The following is a 16984-nucleotide window of genomic DNA, read 5'->3' as shown; positions in this document are numbered from 1 at the left end:
ATTAAATACTTAACAACTTCCCCTTTAAGGTACATTTTGAACAGATAAAAAATGTGCTATTAATCTCTATTAATCATGGACAATCATGCGATTAATCGCGATTAAATATTTTAATCGATTGACAGCCCTAGTAAAATGATGATTGTGTAGCTATTCGCCCCCTCCAAGTCAGTAATTATTAGCTGCACCTTTGGCAGAGATGGATCTGGATCTCCGCTTTCATCCGTTGCAGAAAGTGGTTTAGTTCTCGACTGTCTTACTGTAAATAGGACTAATTCACTATGAATTTGTCTAACTAAAAAACACACGGCTGACCAGGAAACCACATGAAACCGCTCAGCTCTCTTCACTCAGAGTCAGAAAATAGAATTTAACTATTACAAGGATAATTTACCGGGAAGATTCAGTGTGTAGCAAAGAGTGTAACAATACAAAAAAATCTCTCCGGAGCAGAAAAAGTCAATGCACTGATTAATTCCTCTCTGCTGCTTTGTGTTCTATAAATATATAAATAATTCATATGACTCTGTAGAGATCCATAGAGTCTTTTCAAATCAAATCTACTTTAATTCAATGTTGTAAAAAACAGTAAAACATAAAAACTTTCTGGGGGAGGTTAAGACTTTTTATAGGCACTGTAACGCCACACTGGGGTCAGACGTTATGATCTCTGGTGTTCATTTCATGCTCCGAGCACCTCAAATGAACACCAGAGATCAGGAGTACCTGTCAGGTGACGTTCAGCTACACAGGACACACGATCCTGCTCGGAGCTTCCTCAGGCCCCAGGCGGCCTCTGGAGCAGAACAGACGGCGGTTGGATGCATAGGTTTGACTTGAGGAATGCTACCCCGCCCTGGCACGCCACAGTTTTCGGGCTCTTTTGAAGTGCAAATGGTTGAAGGGAGACGATGGAGGACCGGGCTGTGAGGTGACGTCAGAAAGTAAAAGATGTTTAGAGGTGAAGACTCGGAACTTGGACTAGGAGATGATCTCCAGAATGTAGAAGACCAGCTCCATGACCACCGGGCCCTCACTCAGCTGACACGCGCCGCCGTGGATGACGGGGATCAGAGCGCTGTCCAGATCGCTCAGGTACTGAGGCAGGAGAGGCTGGCCGTTACTTCCTGCCAGGTAACCCACCTGCAACAGTGAAGACCGAGGTTAACTTTAGACAACAGTACTTCTCAATAAGGAAGAGAATACTGTACTTCAGATGGCTTTTAGAGAAAGAGACTTAATTAGTGATTATTATAATTTATCTACAGAAGATGTCAAAAATGAACACTGTAGAAGAACCAAATGAACTGTCAATCAGAACAGCTGCAAAACGCACAGTATTACATTTTTATTGATAGGAAACTGAGACAACTGCGTTCATACAGCTGAAACATGTTTTATAACAACTGGCGCTTGTATTCTTATGATTTTTCTTGATATTGTAACTTTATATTTTGTGGCTTGTACACTTACTTGCCTTTGTATTTTATATATTATCAGTCTCTTATCTCTCCCTTTTTCTTTTCTTCCACCAGCAAAGCACTTTGTTTTAAAAATTATATTTTAGAAAATGACATAAATAAAGTTTGTGTGCTTGTTTGATTATCATAATTAGAATAATTGCATTTTATATAGATCAAATGATCAATAAACAAATTGCTTCAGCACTAAATAACAACTCCAATCACACACAAACACCCTCTCACGCTCTTGGTTATTGTCCCTATAGTTTCTTTACAGTCTGACCATAATGTCTCCGTAACATCTGAATTGTCCCACCTGGTCAGAGTCCAGTGTGACCCTCAGTCCCAGTTTGGCCATGCCGTCCTCCTTCAGCAGCTTCAGGTGCGGACAAAGCGCCATGCAGAAAGCTCTCGCCACGTTCTCCGTTAGCCGGCTGTGGTCGGCCGGGTCGCTCAGGCCGTTGGGTTGATCTTCACTCTGGAGAAAAAACACCTGGGAAACAGAAACACACTCATATTGTTATTGCTTTTTAACACATAAACACAGACAGCTCCTATATTATGACTTTTTAAGGAAATTTGTCGACATACTATAATATGATTTTTTTTCATGACATTTTTCAACAAATTATACTGTTAGAAAGTGTTTCATGTCTGCCATAACCCTGATGAGCTCTGAGAGGAGCCATAGGCTCACCTGTGCAAATTAGAGGCAACGAGGCACAGGTGAGTGCAATCTGCACACAAGACAGTTACTATATTCTGTTCACATCAGAATTTAATTTGGTCCCAGTTAGAAGAAGACGAGACGTTCGAACCGGCAGCCACACGGTGTTAAGTTTGAAAAAATACTAACATTTGACCCTGTGAGACTTGTGTGGTCCCTTGATTTTCTTACAGATAGTAAAATGAGCATTACGAGTGTCAGCTGTGTTGTACCTCTGTCCAGCGGATGACTTTTCCGTTGGCTTTGAACTCCGAGCCGTGGAAGATCTTGACGCTGGTGATGGACTCCATAGTCTTCCCATCGATCGGACTGATGACACTAAATAACCAGAACACACAAAACAACAGTGTTTAATTAAACTGAGTTTACAGAGGAATGTTACTGGGTCTTGAGGTGGGGAAAAGACGGTGCAGATTTCTCTGAATATCGATACTTGCTCCCATTCACACATGAAACCATGCAGGATATGTTCCTGAACATTTCAGGGATAGACTGCATGTGTGAAAGGGACTTGAGTTATCTGGTGAAATGCGGGTTAAAGCAGCTGCTGTATAGAGAATATTCTGCTAATGACGTGATTTAGTATCTGCTGAAAGGCCTCAATGATATCTAGTATTGAAAAGTCACATTCAAATTTGCAGATTTTATCAAGACTGCTGTAAAATTGATTGCGTTGGTCTGTATCTGAAAGCCACGTCAAACCACATCATTCCACCCTGCTAAGATTTCCCTGCAGAGGGTTTCCCCAGGCATGCATAATGAGTTTTTATAGCAAAGCAGTAAAAGCAGCAGTTGGGAAGCTATCAGTTCAATTGTCCGTGACATATATGAATCTCCTCCAGCTCCCTCCCCTCTTCTGTTCACCAGGATTTTCTCTTCCCGACTCACCCCTTGTTGAAGTTGTGGTCGTCCTCCGTCCACTGGATGTGGACGAGCTCCTGGTTTTCCTCCTGGTCGGCTTTACCGCACGTGATGGTGAAGTCCTTCATGTCCCTCAGGGCTTGCCGTAGAGAGTCCATGGTCTCAGCTGTGATCTGGATCATCACACCATCTAATGGTGGAAGAAGAAATTAAGATCCATTATCAGGATTCGTGCTGAAACAAATAGTACTCTCATCTGTGAGTCGATTTACAGAAAATTACTCAACAATTTCAATAAACAATTATTCGTTTAAAAGGGGAATGAAGTTTACTTCATGAGGAGTGTGATGATGCTGTTAGTTGGAGACAATTTTATAGAAAGCTTGTTAAAAATTGGAGGTGTGCAGACGGAAAGACGTGAGCATTTACCAGGCAAATGAAAAAATGTTCTTGGTGGAAATTATGGGAAGTGTAGCATTCAACATTTTTGGAGGTTGAGCTAACCAGGAACCAAAAGTCAGGACATCTCCGCTTCTACTGTACATATTTTCACCATTTTTAAAAAGTCTATCTCTTGCGAGACCCAAAAACGTTATGGAGGTACAATACAAAATCTCTGGAGAACCTCTTTCAGTCATGTTTCAAGCACAAATGCTTCAATCTCCCTTTAAGGCACATTTTGAACAGATAAAAAAATGTGTGATTAATTTAAGATTAACTATGGCCAATCATGCGATTAAATATTTTAATCTATTGACAGCCCTAGTAATTTTATATCATGATAGTCAATTTACTACAAGATATATGTCTGTTTTTTGGGGTATTCCAGTGTATTAAATACCTGGAAAATCAAGATACTTCAGCACATTGATGATTAAATCACAAAAGATTCAAATATTTCCATATTTTTCATTGGTTTGCAATATTTCCCACAACAGCCTAATACACGTGAGAAATAGCTATGAAATAACCGTATCGCAAAATCAGATTTTATATCTTCATATCTCCAACTCTCTATCTGCAGCACTCATCATGAATTTGTGCCAACATGGGCATCATTCTTTGTGTATTGAGACCTTTGTGAGGTTTCTTCATACAAATACTCTCAACCAATATTTCAGCATTTTTAACAGCCAACATGTCATTTGTCGCATTTCTCACCTTCCACAATGCTGGTTTTGGCTAAGAAGCCCGACGAGGCTTTCAAAGCACCACTGAACACAAAGAAGCAGGCTCCAGTAACTGTAGAAAAAAATAAACACAAATTTAATTCAACTCCATGATTCAACAACTGATCCGAGGTCAGATTATTATTTTGAGGCAAATAGACAGGACAGGAGAAATAATAGCAGACAGTCAGGAGGAGGATGTTCAGGCAAACAGAGAGCTCCAGACAACAAGCTGGACATAAAACCAGACAGAGAAGAGAGAGAGAGAGAGATAAGAGGAAATGTAATGAATCTGTTTCTGCGTCAGCACCTTTGCGAGGCTGGTGATGGATGCTGATGGCCTGCGTCTGGTAGTTCCCGTCATCGTTCTGGACACACACAAGGTGGGAGTCGGCCCGGTCGTTGAAACACGCCCCCATGGCCAGCACGTGTTCGTTGGACTTGTTCATGGCCTTCATTAGCTGCAAGGACACATAATATCCATGTCTAATTAAGATGCCCTTTGGGCGTGTGAGCTGAGGAAAATGGGCTTAACAGAGGCTGCCTGGTTAAGCCTAATTGCAGTCGGCTTTGTGGGTGAAGTCCTCGAGTTAAAATGAGAATGGCGTCGAGATGACAGATTGTGAAGAAAGACATTGACATGGGTGGGTATCAATAGTTGAAAGATCCCACATATTAATTCTTCTAAATCCCCTGCCTCTGCCTCTCTTTGAAGCCGTCCTTTGCAAATCAGAAATAAAAGTGAAAATCTGGAGGGCTTTAACCACTTGCTGCGCTAAAGGCTCGCCTGCAAGCTGTTGAGAAACGGTCCGCACTTCACATTACTGGGTTCCCATCTGTTACTGCATCAGCAGCCAAACGCTACAACCAGCACCGCGGCTTGCTTTCTTTCTCAGCCAAATTGTGCCGTTGTGTGTATCACTTCTTTTGGTCGGACATTCATTCACACCCTCGAGGCAGCGGCGTTATAACAAGTCGGCAGCCCACGCCTAATGTTCAGCTGCAGGGACCCTGGAGGGTTTGTCACACATCACCTACACAGAGTGAACATGTGTGTGTGTATGTGTTGATGTTCAGGGAGCTTAATAGGAGCCTCATCCACGGATGTCATTAGTCTGATGGAGGGTTTCATTTTATTACAAAAATGATGATTTTGGGGGAGAAAAAAAAGCTCAAATATGCAACATGAGACGCAGATCTGCTCTCGCTCCATGTCTACAATCTGTTTTTATGTCGAAATGTTTGAACTGCAAGCTTCTACAGCTTTAGGGTGCTTAAAAAAAACCAAGTATGGCAGGTGTGAAAGCTGTCAATCACACTTCGGTTTGAACTAAGCAACCGGACCAAGACCACGTGAAAGGATGGCCTCGCGCAGTTTCCAATCAGACTCTGAGCACAGAGCTGAGCACAGTTCCAGAGGGGCCAACAAAACATTTCACTGTAAAGATATGTTGAGTATGAAACACATAAACTTGAAACTTTTTTAGGACAGTATATATGTGATTTTAGCATTATTTCAAAAGCTAAATATCAATTAAATCCATCTTCTGAACATAAACGGTCAAGGAAGCGATTTGTGTACAAACGGCATATACAGTAAGATCATTTGGTAACCATACATGCATATTATACACACATTTTTTGCTTCTGTCCTGCTCCATTTAGTAGCTTCTCATAAAAAAGTGAGTGAAATGTGACCACACAGTGAGTACCCACCTCTAATATTATGATAAAAGAAGCCTCTGTTTGAGGTCAAGTAGCCGTCTCAAATAATAACGCTCACGATGGTTCCAGCTTCTAGGATATGTGAGGATTTCCAGTATTTCTCCGTTATATATCATAATAAATTGACTATCTTTGGGTTTTGGACTGTTGGTTGGACAAAACAAACTATCTTATAATGCTTGCCGAGCTCTGGGAAATTGCAATTGTTATTTTTTTTAAACAATTTTAGGACATTTTATGGACTAAATACTCGTTGACTGCACCTAGCAGCGGGCAATACGGATAAAATCCTCGATCACAGTAGTGAAGTAAATTCATATCATGATAGTCAATTTTCTGGAAAATCTATTGAGAAACTGTTTATGCACAGAATAACCAAATGCAGGACACTCACCTCATTGTAACGATTACTGGGGATCTTAATGCTCGTCTTCCTCACCTCCATGTCCACAACAAGACCCTTCACCACCGGTAGCGTGTACTGGTAGTTACGGAAGTCCTACGACAGGGACGGAAAAAAGATCAAGATAGGAAAATTATCTTTTTAAACTAATTTATTTATCTGCAATGTAAGATTAAATAAGTGACGTCCGGGTTTGACTACACACAGAATGCACCACATTTTGGGAAAATGTATTTAAGGCTAATGTTATTTTTCCAACAACATAAAGCAAAGTTCTTTAACCCTAAAAATAAATAATAACATAGCAAAGGAAGAGAAAAACAAAGCAACTTACTGCCAGCAGATTCATGATAGTGTGACCGGTCTCGCCAAAGAGGGGTTTTCTGAAGCGAACACTGAACAGCGGACACGGATAAACTGCAAAACAAAATGTTTAGTTGTTGATAAATCCACAATAGAACTGTATTACTGCTAAAATGTTGTTATCTGTGATTGTTAATGTCAGGGCGACTTATTTTCCATTAATCAAGTGTCTCATTCAGTTCCAGTTCCTCAGCAAAATGATGCCAGTTTGGAAATAATTTTAACATTTTGGGTTCACCCTTGGTTATAACAAAGTTACAGAATGTGGTCACAGAAAAGGATGTTTTGATTTATTTTTATTTATGGTCTTTGTTGCTGTTTCAGTAATCCTCCTTGTTTGTTTTTATTTAGATTTATTTGGTAACTTCATCAGTCTTGGTTCTGGGTGCATTTTTGTTCAGTAGGTGTTTCCAGGCCTTTTCATGTTTTTATTAACTGCACAACTTGTGTTTCCTGTGTTTTCCATCCTCTTCACTCATAAATGCAAATGAACTGAACGAGAGACCCCCCACACACACATTAAAAACAGTGAACTGTGCCTGCAGCTAGGAGGAACGCTCCTAATCCACAAGTGAAAAATAAGGCTGTTTTTTTCTCCAGCAACCAAAGCTCCTTAGATAACTATTTTTAGCCTTATCTCAGCAAACAGCTGGAAATAAGATCTCGCCACAAACTCTCATTAGCAATAAAAACCAATCTCAGCCTCAATCTGCAGTTCAGTGGGGATCCCGTACGCTGACGAGCTAAGCGAACTCCTGCTGGTCACTGCTTAAAGTAAGAGGTGACGCCGTAGAGAGCTACGCTGTTTGTGCGGTGGATTAATTTCATGGTGATGGTAACATTTTGTGTTTAAGAGCCTCAACTGTATGCGGCTTTGTTAATGTATTCTATCCGAGCTCGCTGGAAGCAGGCAAGAGGTTTAGCAGAGCCAGGCAGCGCTCCGTGCTGGCAGTTCTGGATGTGGGAGGAGGAGGCTCTCTGATAAAGCCCCTCACAAGACGTCCTGGTTCATGTGAGAAGCTGAGAAACGTACGAGAGCGGGCTGGTTTGGTCTGCAGGGTTCTTCTGACAACTGACAAACTAAGCTCTCTACATCAAACTGGATCTTAATATTTTACCTCTGGCTGTCAAAGTTAACACGTTAATAATGCGTTAACACAAGTTTGTTTTAACGCCGCATTAGCGCAACCTGCAATTTTCAGGTTGTAGCAGGCTCAGTTTTAAAGCTAGAGTGAAGATACTGTTATCATATGAAACTAGAAAAACCTAAGGAATCCATTGGCACCAACCATGTCATACTACTCCATTATCAAAAGGGGTCCCTTGACCTCTGACCTCAAAATATGTGAAAGTTATGAATAGACAGATTTTCTCTAAATACACCTGAAAACCATCTACATTTTTATGACCACTGGAGAAAAGAATTATCTGCTTATGAAGATCATGTGATATGATGGAAAGCTCCAGTACAGCTACTAAATGGAACTTGAGGTGAGACTGTCTTGTCAACTGCTGTTCCAAGGTCAAGAATAAACTTTGAAACTCAGTTTTTGTTTCATGGACTGATTCTGTTAATGTATCGTCTTTGTGTGTGTATAGATTTTTTTGCATTTTCTTTATGAATAATAAAACTAAATGTGAACTTAAACTGGATGACAATACTTTAAAATATCATTAAATTATAATTATTCCCCTATCACTATTGCCATAGAGTGTGAACCCCAGTAGTCTTAACTCACATCGGTACTCTGCGCCTAGCCGCAGCATGAGGCGGATGGGGAAGACCTTGGCCCATGGCGTTTCCCACTTCTGTATCAGGATGCCGAAGAGGTAAGGCGGGTTGGGCAACAGCAGGTCCTGCAGCGACTGGAAGGAGGGGCTGATGTAGAGGAAGCCGCCATGCTCCTTACTGCCCAGGAAGCTCTGCGTGAAGAATGAGTGACTCAGGTGGCTCAGCACGTTGCCTTAAGGAGACAAGGAAGAAGGGGAGGGAAGGAGAGAGAGGTTAGCGATATAGGAGATGTGAGGAGGAGGAGGAGGAGGAAGAGGGGTTGGTGAAATAGGAGAAAGGAAGGCACAGCAGGGTAGTGGGGGAGAAAAGAGGTGTAATATAATAGAAGTTTGGGGGGATAGGAATAAAAATGAAGAGGATGAAAAGGAAAAAAAGGATGAAAAAAGAGACAAACAAGAGTCCTCATCCTCTGAAACGGGAGGTAAATATGAAAGGAAGAGGCTTTCAGTGTATACCTAGGATTACTGTGTGGATAAGGAGCCTTGCTTAGTCTGTATGAATTTCTACAACAATGAATAAAAAGGTATCTTGCCTGCTCGCCCTACAGCCTCATATTACCCACAAAGGGTTCATGTTACTAATTATCTACAGGAGGGATCGCTGGCTTTAAATGCCACAGAATGCAATAATGGCATGACAAAAGCTCAGTGGCTGGGACTTGCTACAGCCAGCACTTCTTCCCTAGACCTGACTGGCGGCGAGTTAATCAGGAACGACGCACACAATATGGCTCCTTTCCACCAGCCTGAAACTGCTCCAGTGTGAATATGAAAAAAGGAAACAGCCTGAGGGGAGCGAGCCGTCAAAGTCACCCGATATTAGCAGATTTTGCGCTGCAGCATACGGAGTTATAAACGCACGACAAGCGTTGGTGAGGTGTCACGCCTGGAGGGAGGCGACCTGACAGCAGGACGCTAATGTTTGGACCATTTTTCATGAAAAAGGCAGAGACACACTTCAGCGGCGATGGACAGCAACCTGGTTTCCAAATAGAGGACGACGAGGTGCACCCGTCGTCCCTACGGAACAAAAAGTAGAGCATGAACATTTTCCCCTTTCATTATACTACTTTATCACTTTAGCTCATTTTTAACTGGGCAGCACCTGACTGAGACAGGTAACCACCTGTGGACAGAACTACTAATGAGCTGCTATCTGCCCCCAGAGGGGCCCACGGTGGAGGTGGACTAATTTCACAGTGTGCCTCCTGGTGGAGCTGTTGATTGCGTTCTTACCACTGAGGGCCTCCTGGTAGAGCTGCACAAAGTGGGTGAAGACGTCTTTCGGGATGGTCTTCTCGTCAGGTAGACACTGGAGCAGAATGACCACCTCTGCCTGGCCGACAGCGTGCATGCCCTTCGTCGTCACGTACCAACACTTCCTGTTTACATCTATGGGTTGAAAGAACAGAAAACTAGTCTGTCACATCAGACATATAGGAGATAGACACAGAGTTACATCAGAGCCATAAACATTTCCTACGATCCATGATCGTCTCATGTCTGAATAAACACTTTAATGTAAAAGTCATGACGGCAATCTTACTATTTCAGACTTAGCAACACTTTTGTAACGCTTCCAACACAAGTCTGAACTGAATGCTGTCAGATTAACACAACGGCGATACCAGCAACAAGATTACATTTGCTGAGTGAAATTAAATGCACGTCTTGATCCTTAGGTAAACTCTACAAATGTAAACTACTCAAGTATCATCCTCTTTGCACATAGAGCAACACACACTGTGAATGAACCCATTTTAAGTTAAGGAAATTCTTCTCATGTCAGATCAGTCTTTAAAAGTGTTTTTTTTTTCCTCCTTTGCGATGCCAAAAAAAGGTTATATCTTAAATTTTCATACCTGCTAAGTGCATGGATGAATAAATGAATATCCAGCAAAGCACTTCACATACAGCATGAGATCTAATAGGAGTTAAGAGGGCAAACTTAACATCTTGTAATTCTATCCCTGTGCACAGATTATACAATATGCAGCAGAATTCTCTAATAAATGATCAAATTAATCACAAAACTTGAATTCACTGAGAAATGATCCCTTGCTACATATTCCATAAAGGAATAATAATAATAAATAATAATGGGTTATAAAAAATAAAATGGGCTAAAACTAGGGCTGTCAAAGTTAGTGCGATAATAACGTGTTAACGCATATTTGATTTATTGCTACTAATAACGCATTAATGCAACAACTGATTTTTAGTTCGTAATGGGCTCAATTTTAAAGCAAGAGTGAAGATACTGGCATAATATGAAACTATAAAACTTAAGGAATCCATTGGTACCAACCCTGTCATACTAGTTTGTCATGAAGGAGGCTAAATAACGCTCCAAACCTGCACTAACTTTGGCGAGGAAAAACTGGCATGGCCATTTTCAAAGGGGTCCCTTGACCGCTGACCTGAAGATATGTGAATGAAAATGGGTTCTATGGGTACCCACGAGTCTCCCCTTTACAGACATGCCCACTTTATGATAATCACATGCAGTTTGGGGCAAGTCATAGTCAAGTCAGCACACTGACACACTGACAGCTGTTGTTGCCTGTTGGGCATGAGTTCGCCATGTTATGATTTGAGCATATTTTTTATGCTAAATGCAGTACCTGTGAGGGTTTCTGGACAATATTTGTCATTTTTTTGTGTTGTTAATTGATTTCTAATAATAAATATATACATACATTTGCATAAAGCAAGCATAGTTGTCCACGCCCATGTTGATAAGAGTGTTAAATACTTGACAAATCTCCCTTTAAGGTACATTTTGAACAGTTAAAAAATTTGCAATTTATTTGTGATTAATTGAGATTAAATATTTTAATCGATTGACAGCCCTAACATATACATACGTGACATACAAAAAAGAAGAACCTGAATTTTGGCTACTCAGTAATTCAAAGACAAAAGCTTAATAAGGCACAATTAAAAATGTATTCAGTACAAATATGTATTTTCCCTTTTCCAACATGAAATCAATAATTTAAAAGCAGAACCACACATTGATTTTTGCTCTTCCAAAAGTAAATTAGCATTTCTTTAATGAATACCCTAAAATCACTGCTTTAAATGGTAGAAAGGCACTGACTGGGTTACTCACAGTTGACAAGCTTGACCATGGCAAGCAGGTTAGCGTTGAGCACGAAGACCAGGGGGTCTGGGCCTCCCTCCTCCAGCTGCTGCATGAGGACGATCTCCGACGGCCTCTCCTCCACTGCATAGTCTGCAGGCGGGGTGGAGCACAAGAAGGAGAGGAGGGTGGAGGGAGGAGCCGAGGTAAAGTTAGATAAACGGACAGGAAAAGCCGAGGATGAGAGAGGGGTGGAGATGCCCGGAGTGAGGATGATAAAGGAGTCACATGTGAGGTAAGAGGACATGATGATCAGACCTAGATAACAGAAACCCTCCCAGTTCTTTATAACATCACTGCATTCCCATGAACAAATCCTCCCCCCTCCCCTGTTGGCAATGAGTGGTCGAAACATGAGCCGTGATAAAGAGCACATGTAAAACACACTTAACAAGCACAAACACAGCAGCTGACGGAGCAATGAGGAGGCAGCAGAATGGTGAGGATGAGGGCAAGCACCTGTGATGTGGCCTCCCGTACCTCCTTTGACTCCGGTGGAGATGAGGATGGGAGGCAGCCCTTCCTCCGGGATCAGACTGAGGGAGCTGCCCACGGGGCTGCCCACCGGCGCAACAGGGGTATGAGCTGCCTGGGGGTGGAGAGGAGGGGCGGGGGTGTAGGGTGAGATGTACGTTATAACACACAGTGAGATGCAGTATCCAAAAGGGTTTCCATGGCTGTGAGATACATCTGGGTCCTTTTACTTTTATTACTAAAAAAACAATTAAGTTCACTTTTTTTTTTTTTTAGCTGGGACACAAGATTAATTCTGCAGAGGCCAAATTTATCCTAACTTCTAATTCCTAGTACAAGTGCAACTCACTCACAAACGCTGGACATACATTGATAGCATCTTTTGTTACATTGACAAATGACGTAGAAACGTGTCGTCTCCAAGACCAAAATGAGATTACTTCAGTGATGTCACTTTCCTCAGATTTGATGAAGCTCCTTCAGAGCCACAGAAGAAGTCTAAAACTGAAGGAGTCCCGTTTTAATGTTTTTACTGGACTGAACCGAATGTTCTCTCACTCTTGCCTTTAAGGGTGCGTTCACGAGCCATAGTCTGTTTGACTAGTCCGAATCGGAGTGAAATTAAAACTTTTTGTTTGTATTCTATTTAGTCTGGTTCGGTTTCACAGTGCACAAATCAAAGCAGACCAAATAAAAAATAATATGTGCTGAGGGGTGACTACGATGGAGCAGGGCCGAACTTTTTCCACATTGACTCGGCACGGATCTACAGTGCACACGAATCCCTTCTCCTCCAGTTTATCTCCAATGATTTTATAAAGTCACTAGGGCTGTCTCGAATACCATATTTCAGGCTTTGAAGCTTCGGTGAAAATTATTCGAAGGTATTCAAAGCTTCGCTTCGCTGCACGGCGCAGCAGGCCGACATGTTCTTCTGTCTGTCTGTCTCCATCTCCCCTGCCACAGTACTGTACACACATGCACCTCTACACACCACAAACAGCGACATCCGTCTTCATGGACTATTTTATGATTTATATATTATTATAACATACTTATATATATATGAAAATACAATCAAAACGAAGCATTCGAATACTGATTTGGAGGTCGATTACCATGGCAACTGTCGAAGCTTCGAAGCATTCGGGTCAGCCTATTTTTTATTTAGCATATTCTGTATGTTCTGTTTGGCCCAGATGTCAAGCATCATCAAAACATCAGACTTCTGCAGAAGTCCAGGTCAGTCTTCTCCCTCTCTTGTTAACCTGTTGTTTACCTGTGTCCATCTCAACAAATGCCCGCCCAGGCAGCCTGCGTTTTGGTTCACTTCCTGAAATCGGGTTGGATTATGTCCTCACCGCAATCGAACCACACTAGGGTTCGCTAGGACCGCCTCTCGCAAGTGGTCCCGGACCGGTTGTTTTGTTCCACACCAGAGTATAATTACTGCGTTCACGACTGACAAAACAAACTGCACCAAAGTTCGATTAAAACGGACTAAAAGTTGGCTTGTGAAAGCACCCTAAGTCTTTTTGTTTGGTACATTATAAGGGGCTAAACTATGAAAACACTAGGAGCCCCTGTGTATCAATGGATCACCACTTAGCCACTGTTACTCATGAACTGGAGAAGTCACTTTACCGTGAGTGAAACCTTTGGCAGTAAATTTAAATCCATGTGTTACTGAGTTCATGCCAGTATGACTTTCAGGCTGTCATGTGAAAGTCAGATTTTATACTCAACTTCTGTCTGCATAGCATCATCAGGCCATCAACAATCATTCTGTTCAACAGGCCATGAATCATCCTGAGAGGCAGCATTCAAGTCCAATGAGTGTACAAGCAGCACGGCCACACAAACAATCAGATTCAACTTGCTGTTCTGTTATTTGTTGTGAGGCAAACTTTACCGTATTTTCCATTAAGCATTCAGTCTACTGGGATTTCTAATTCTGATTAAGCAAACAAGGAATGTTTCCTTTAAGCTTACCGCAGTCTGTGACCCAGCCAGTAAACCACCAAGAATCCCACAGAAAGAGTTCTTTGTGGCTTCAGAGTAGCTAATATGACCATAACAAGCTGACCTAATAGCATTAGCTGTGGGTGAATGTTTGTCGTGCCGAGCCTACCTCTGAGGATTCAGACGTGGAGGATTTGTTTGAATACGTGGAGATGGCCAGTGACTGCGAGGGGGCCGGGCTGGAGGTCGGAGGTTTGGGGGACTCTGCTGTGTCTCCGTTAGGTAGCACCCCATCAGCAAACCACACCCTCCTCTGCTCCCGCGTCAGAGTCCCTGAAGGTGAGAGATCCACAGTGAAGCACCACAAGGTTATGAAAACTGTATGCAAATACTTCTTTAAAAAGTAGTGGGGACAGAATGTCACTGCAGGTGAAAAATAAAGTGCCAAGAGCATTTTTATTCTTGGTAAAGGTTGTACCCTCGTTGCCAGCCTGTTTCAGGACTCCAACGGGCACCATGACGGTAGGAGGAGGCGAGCTGAGCACCCCAGAGGCCTGGGCCTGCTGCAAAGGGGGGATGGTGGAGCAGTACTCCGCTGGGTTGTTGGGATTCGGACTCTGGTTGCATCCAGTGGCCGGAGTTTCCCGTGATTGAGCTGACAGAGAGAGACAGAAAACATCGTCAGGAAAAATGTGTAATTAGTCTAAAAACCACACATCAAATCCTACATGTAAACAGGTGATACATGTTTGAGATGGGGGACTGCGCTTTTTGAAAAAAAAAAGAAAAAAGCCAAATCTATAAACAGACAAATATTGGTAATAAAATTATGGCTTACCTTATACACATTTTTCCACAAGTTTATTGCATTTTAAAGCCAATATCAGTGAATATTAATAGTGTTCCCATACAGTGTTATAACTCTAAAGATTAACAGTCTTTTTTCCTCAGCAGACAACTGGAGTTGTCATAGTATGACAAGCACAGGTGTAACTCATTTCATTAACGAGGGCTCTGTTCCAATAAGTGGCCCAGCAAGCCATAACGGCTAATTAATGTTATTAATTACACCTGTGCTTTTCCTGCTATTACAGGTCAAAATCTCTGCTGTGAAAAAGGCCTATTTATGCAGTAGCTGTGCCCCATTACCACACTGCATACAGTATAACACTCTACATAAATATACAATAATCATAACACTGCTGCACTTTCCTGTTGAAAAGAATTAATTTCTGTCAAGAGAAAGAGAGTTGAACAACCAGTCATACTGAACGTTGAGCTTTACTACAGAGTCTGAAACTAGCGCCACTGCCAACAATTTACCTGCATTTGTTGGGTGGCAGCTGCTAATTTCAGACCGTGTAGTAACCGGTTCCTAATTGTGCGATTGCTTGGCATCTCATGCCTCTGTGACTATCGATTCCTCTGTATTGATGCTTTCCGACAGTTACACATACACAATGACGTAGCGCAATACACACACTGTATCACGTTTCTCAAAAGCGTTGCACTACTATTAAAGCTGATGGGACGCACGCTATTTTTCCCCTGATAATGCTACACTGTGAACAACAAATCCGTGTCTAAATCAGCAGGAGGAGAGTTAGTAAAGTTTCCTGTTAGCAGCCGAGAAGCAGCACAGTCTTCTTTGGCTAAATAACAGAGCTACTGATGTTTACGGAGGCTCCATTGAGTTACATTATGATGCGTTCATGTATTCACAGTAAAAATGACTATTGGGCGAAGGTAAATTCTAACTTTATCGTGATGTGTTCAAATGTAATCTCGTAAAATGTAGTTTTTGGCAAGAAACTTGAATAAATACAGTAGTTTGAAGGAGATTAGCTCTAAGCAGCTTACAATACATCATTAGAACTACTAATGGAAAGATACTGTACTATATTAAATAGCAAATATTTTAATAATCATAATCATTTGAATTGTATCTTTTTTATGCAAATAACCACTGTAGATGACAATAACACACACAGTACTGTGTACTGCAGTACCCTCCCACCTCCAGAAGCTAACTCTGGAATTTAACATCCATATAATGTTTTTTTATGTAAAATATATTGAACATTGAATGACACAAGATCGAAAATGTTATTCCTTCATTTAGCGCACAGATTTCAAAAGTGGCAGATTAAGTATAAAGTTAAAAATTTATTCGTAAACCATTATTTGAACCTTTTCTGCTTTCTCTCTATCACATTTTGAATGATTTAAGTCTATTTAAATGGAGCAGAATCCTCAGTTGCATTTACATACATACATACATATAAATGCAACATATAAGTTGGAAAGAACTAACTTTCTACTTGCATTGATGCTCACCACTCGTCAGAGCAGAATGACAGGTGATACAGACGCGAGCCTCCTTCCTGTCCATGTACATGAGTCTGCACTTCAGGCTGCAGCACGTCGCACAGAACACCTTAAAAACACACAGCCAACAAATAAAAAAGATATTATTTGTACCACATTCCTACAAAAGGATGAGCACACCGGATGAAAAACATTTCTACAAATTGATTTTAAGTTGTGATTAAGTGTGCAGCAAATGTACCATTTTATGGATATTGACTTCCTGTACTTTGCGAAGGGCTTCGACGAGCTGCAGCTACGTACAGGGCACTTTACATTCAATGCACCTCATTACACATCATTATCCAGTTACATTCAGATCCTCACTGCACCATCATAAACTGGTTTGTGGATGTACCAGTCTGGTGGTGGGTGCACGGAGGATCCCGCTGCGTCTATTGTTTGCGGCCCCAGTGCTGGTGTCAGTATTACTGCAGTGCCAGCTCCTCCCTGCTCAAGTGGCAGAGAGTGTGTTTGTTTACCACCATGGGAAATTAAGTAGCAGTCCAGAGATTTTCCAGTGCAGTGTCAGCA

The 16984-nt window shown here is 41.7% G+C and overlaps 1 protein-coding gene across 2 annotated transcripts in view; it reads right to left on the bottom strand.

The window, feature by feature from the left end:
- Positions 1-551: 551 nt before the first annotated feature.
- The window catches only part of zfyve9a (zinc finger, FYVE domain containing 9a), a 33244-nt gene continuing 16811 nt past the window's right edge, over positions 552-16984 (bottom strand). The window contains exons 5-19 of one of the 2 annotated variants that reach the window (XM_037787888.1): positions 16421-16520; positions 14562-14738; positions 14253-14416; positions 12128-12236; positions 11618-11740; positions 9739-9894; positions 8451-8675; positions 6683-6765; positions 6340-6444; positions 4531-4681; positions 4213-4293; positions 3079-3241; positions 2403-2508; positions 1780-1956; positions 552-1143 (exon numbers count right to left, since the gene is read on the bottom strand). In XM_037787888.1, the coding sequence (XP_037643816.1) occupies positions 982-1143; positions 1780-1956; positions 2403-2508; positions 3079-3241; positions 4213-4293; positions 4531-4681; positions 6340-6444; positions 6683-6765; positions 8451-8675; positions 9739-9894; positions 11618-11740; positions 12128-12236; positions 14253-14416; positions 14562-14738; positions 16421-16520 (2082 nt within the window). In that variant the 3' untranslated portion in view covers positions 552-981. Of the gene's footprint in view, positions 1144-1779; positions 1957-2402; positions 2509-3078; positions 3242-4212; positions 4294-4530; positions 4682-6339; positions 6445-6682; positions 6766-8450; positions 8676-9738; positions 9895-11617; positions 11741-12106; positions 12237-14252; positions 14417-14561; positions 14739-16420; positions 16521-16984 lie in introns of both variants that reach the window. The other variant, XM_037787887.1, reaches the window with a different exon arrangement.

Source organism: Sebastes umbrosus, chromosome 12 (assembly GCF_015220745.1).
Source record: "Sebastes umbrosus isolate fSebUmb1 chromosome 12, fSebUmb1.pri, whole genome shotgun sequence".
Lineage (NCBI taxonomy): Eukaryota > Metazoa > Chordata > Actinopteri > Perciformes > Sebastidae > Sebastes > Sebastes umbrosus.
This window is presented reverse-complemented; position numbering and strand designations above follow the sequence as displayed.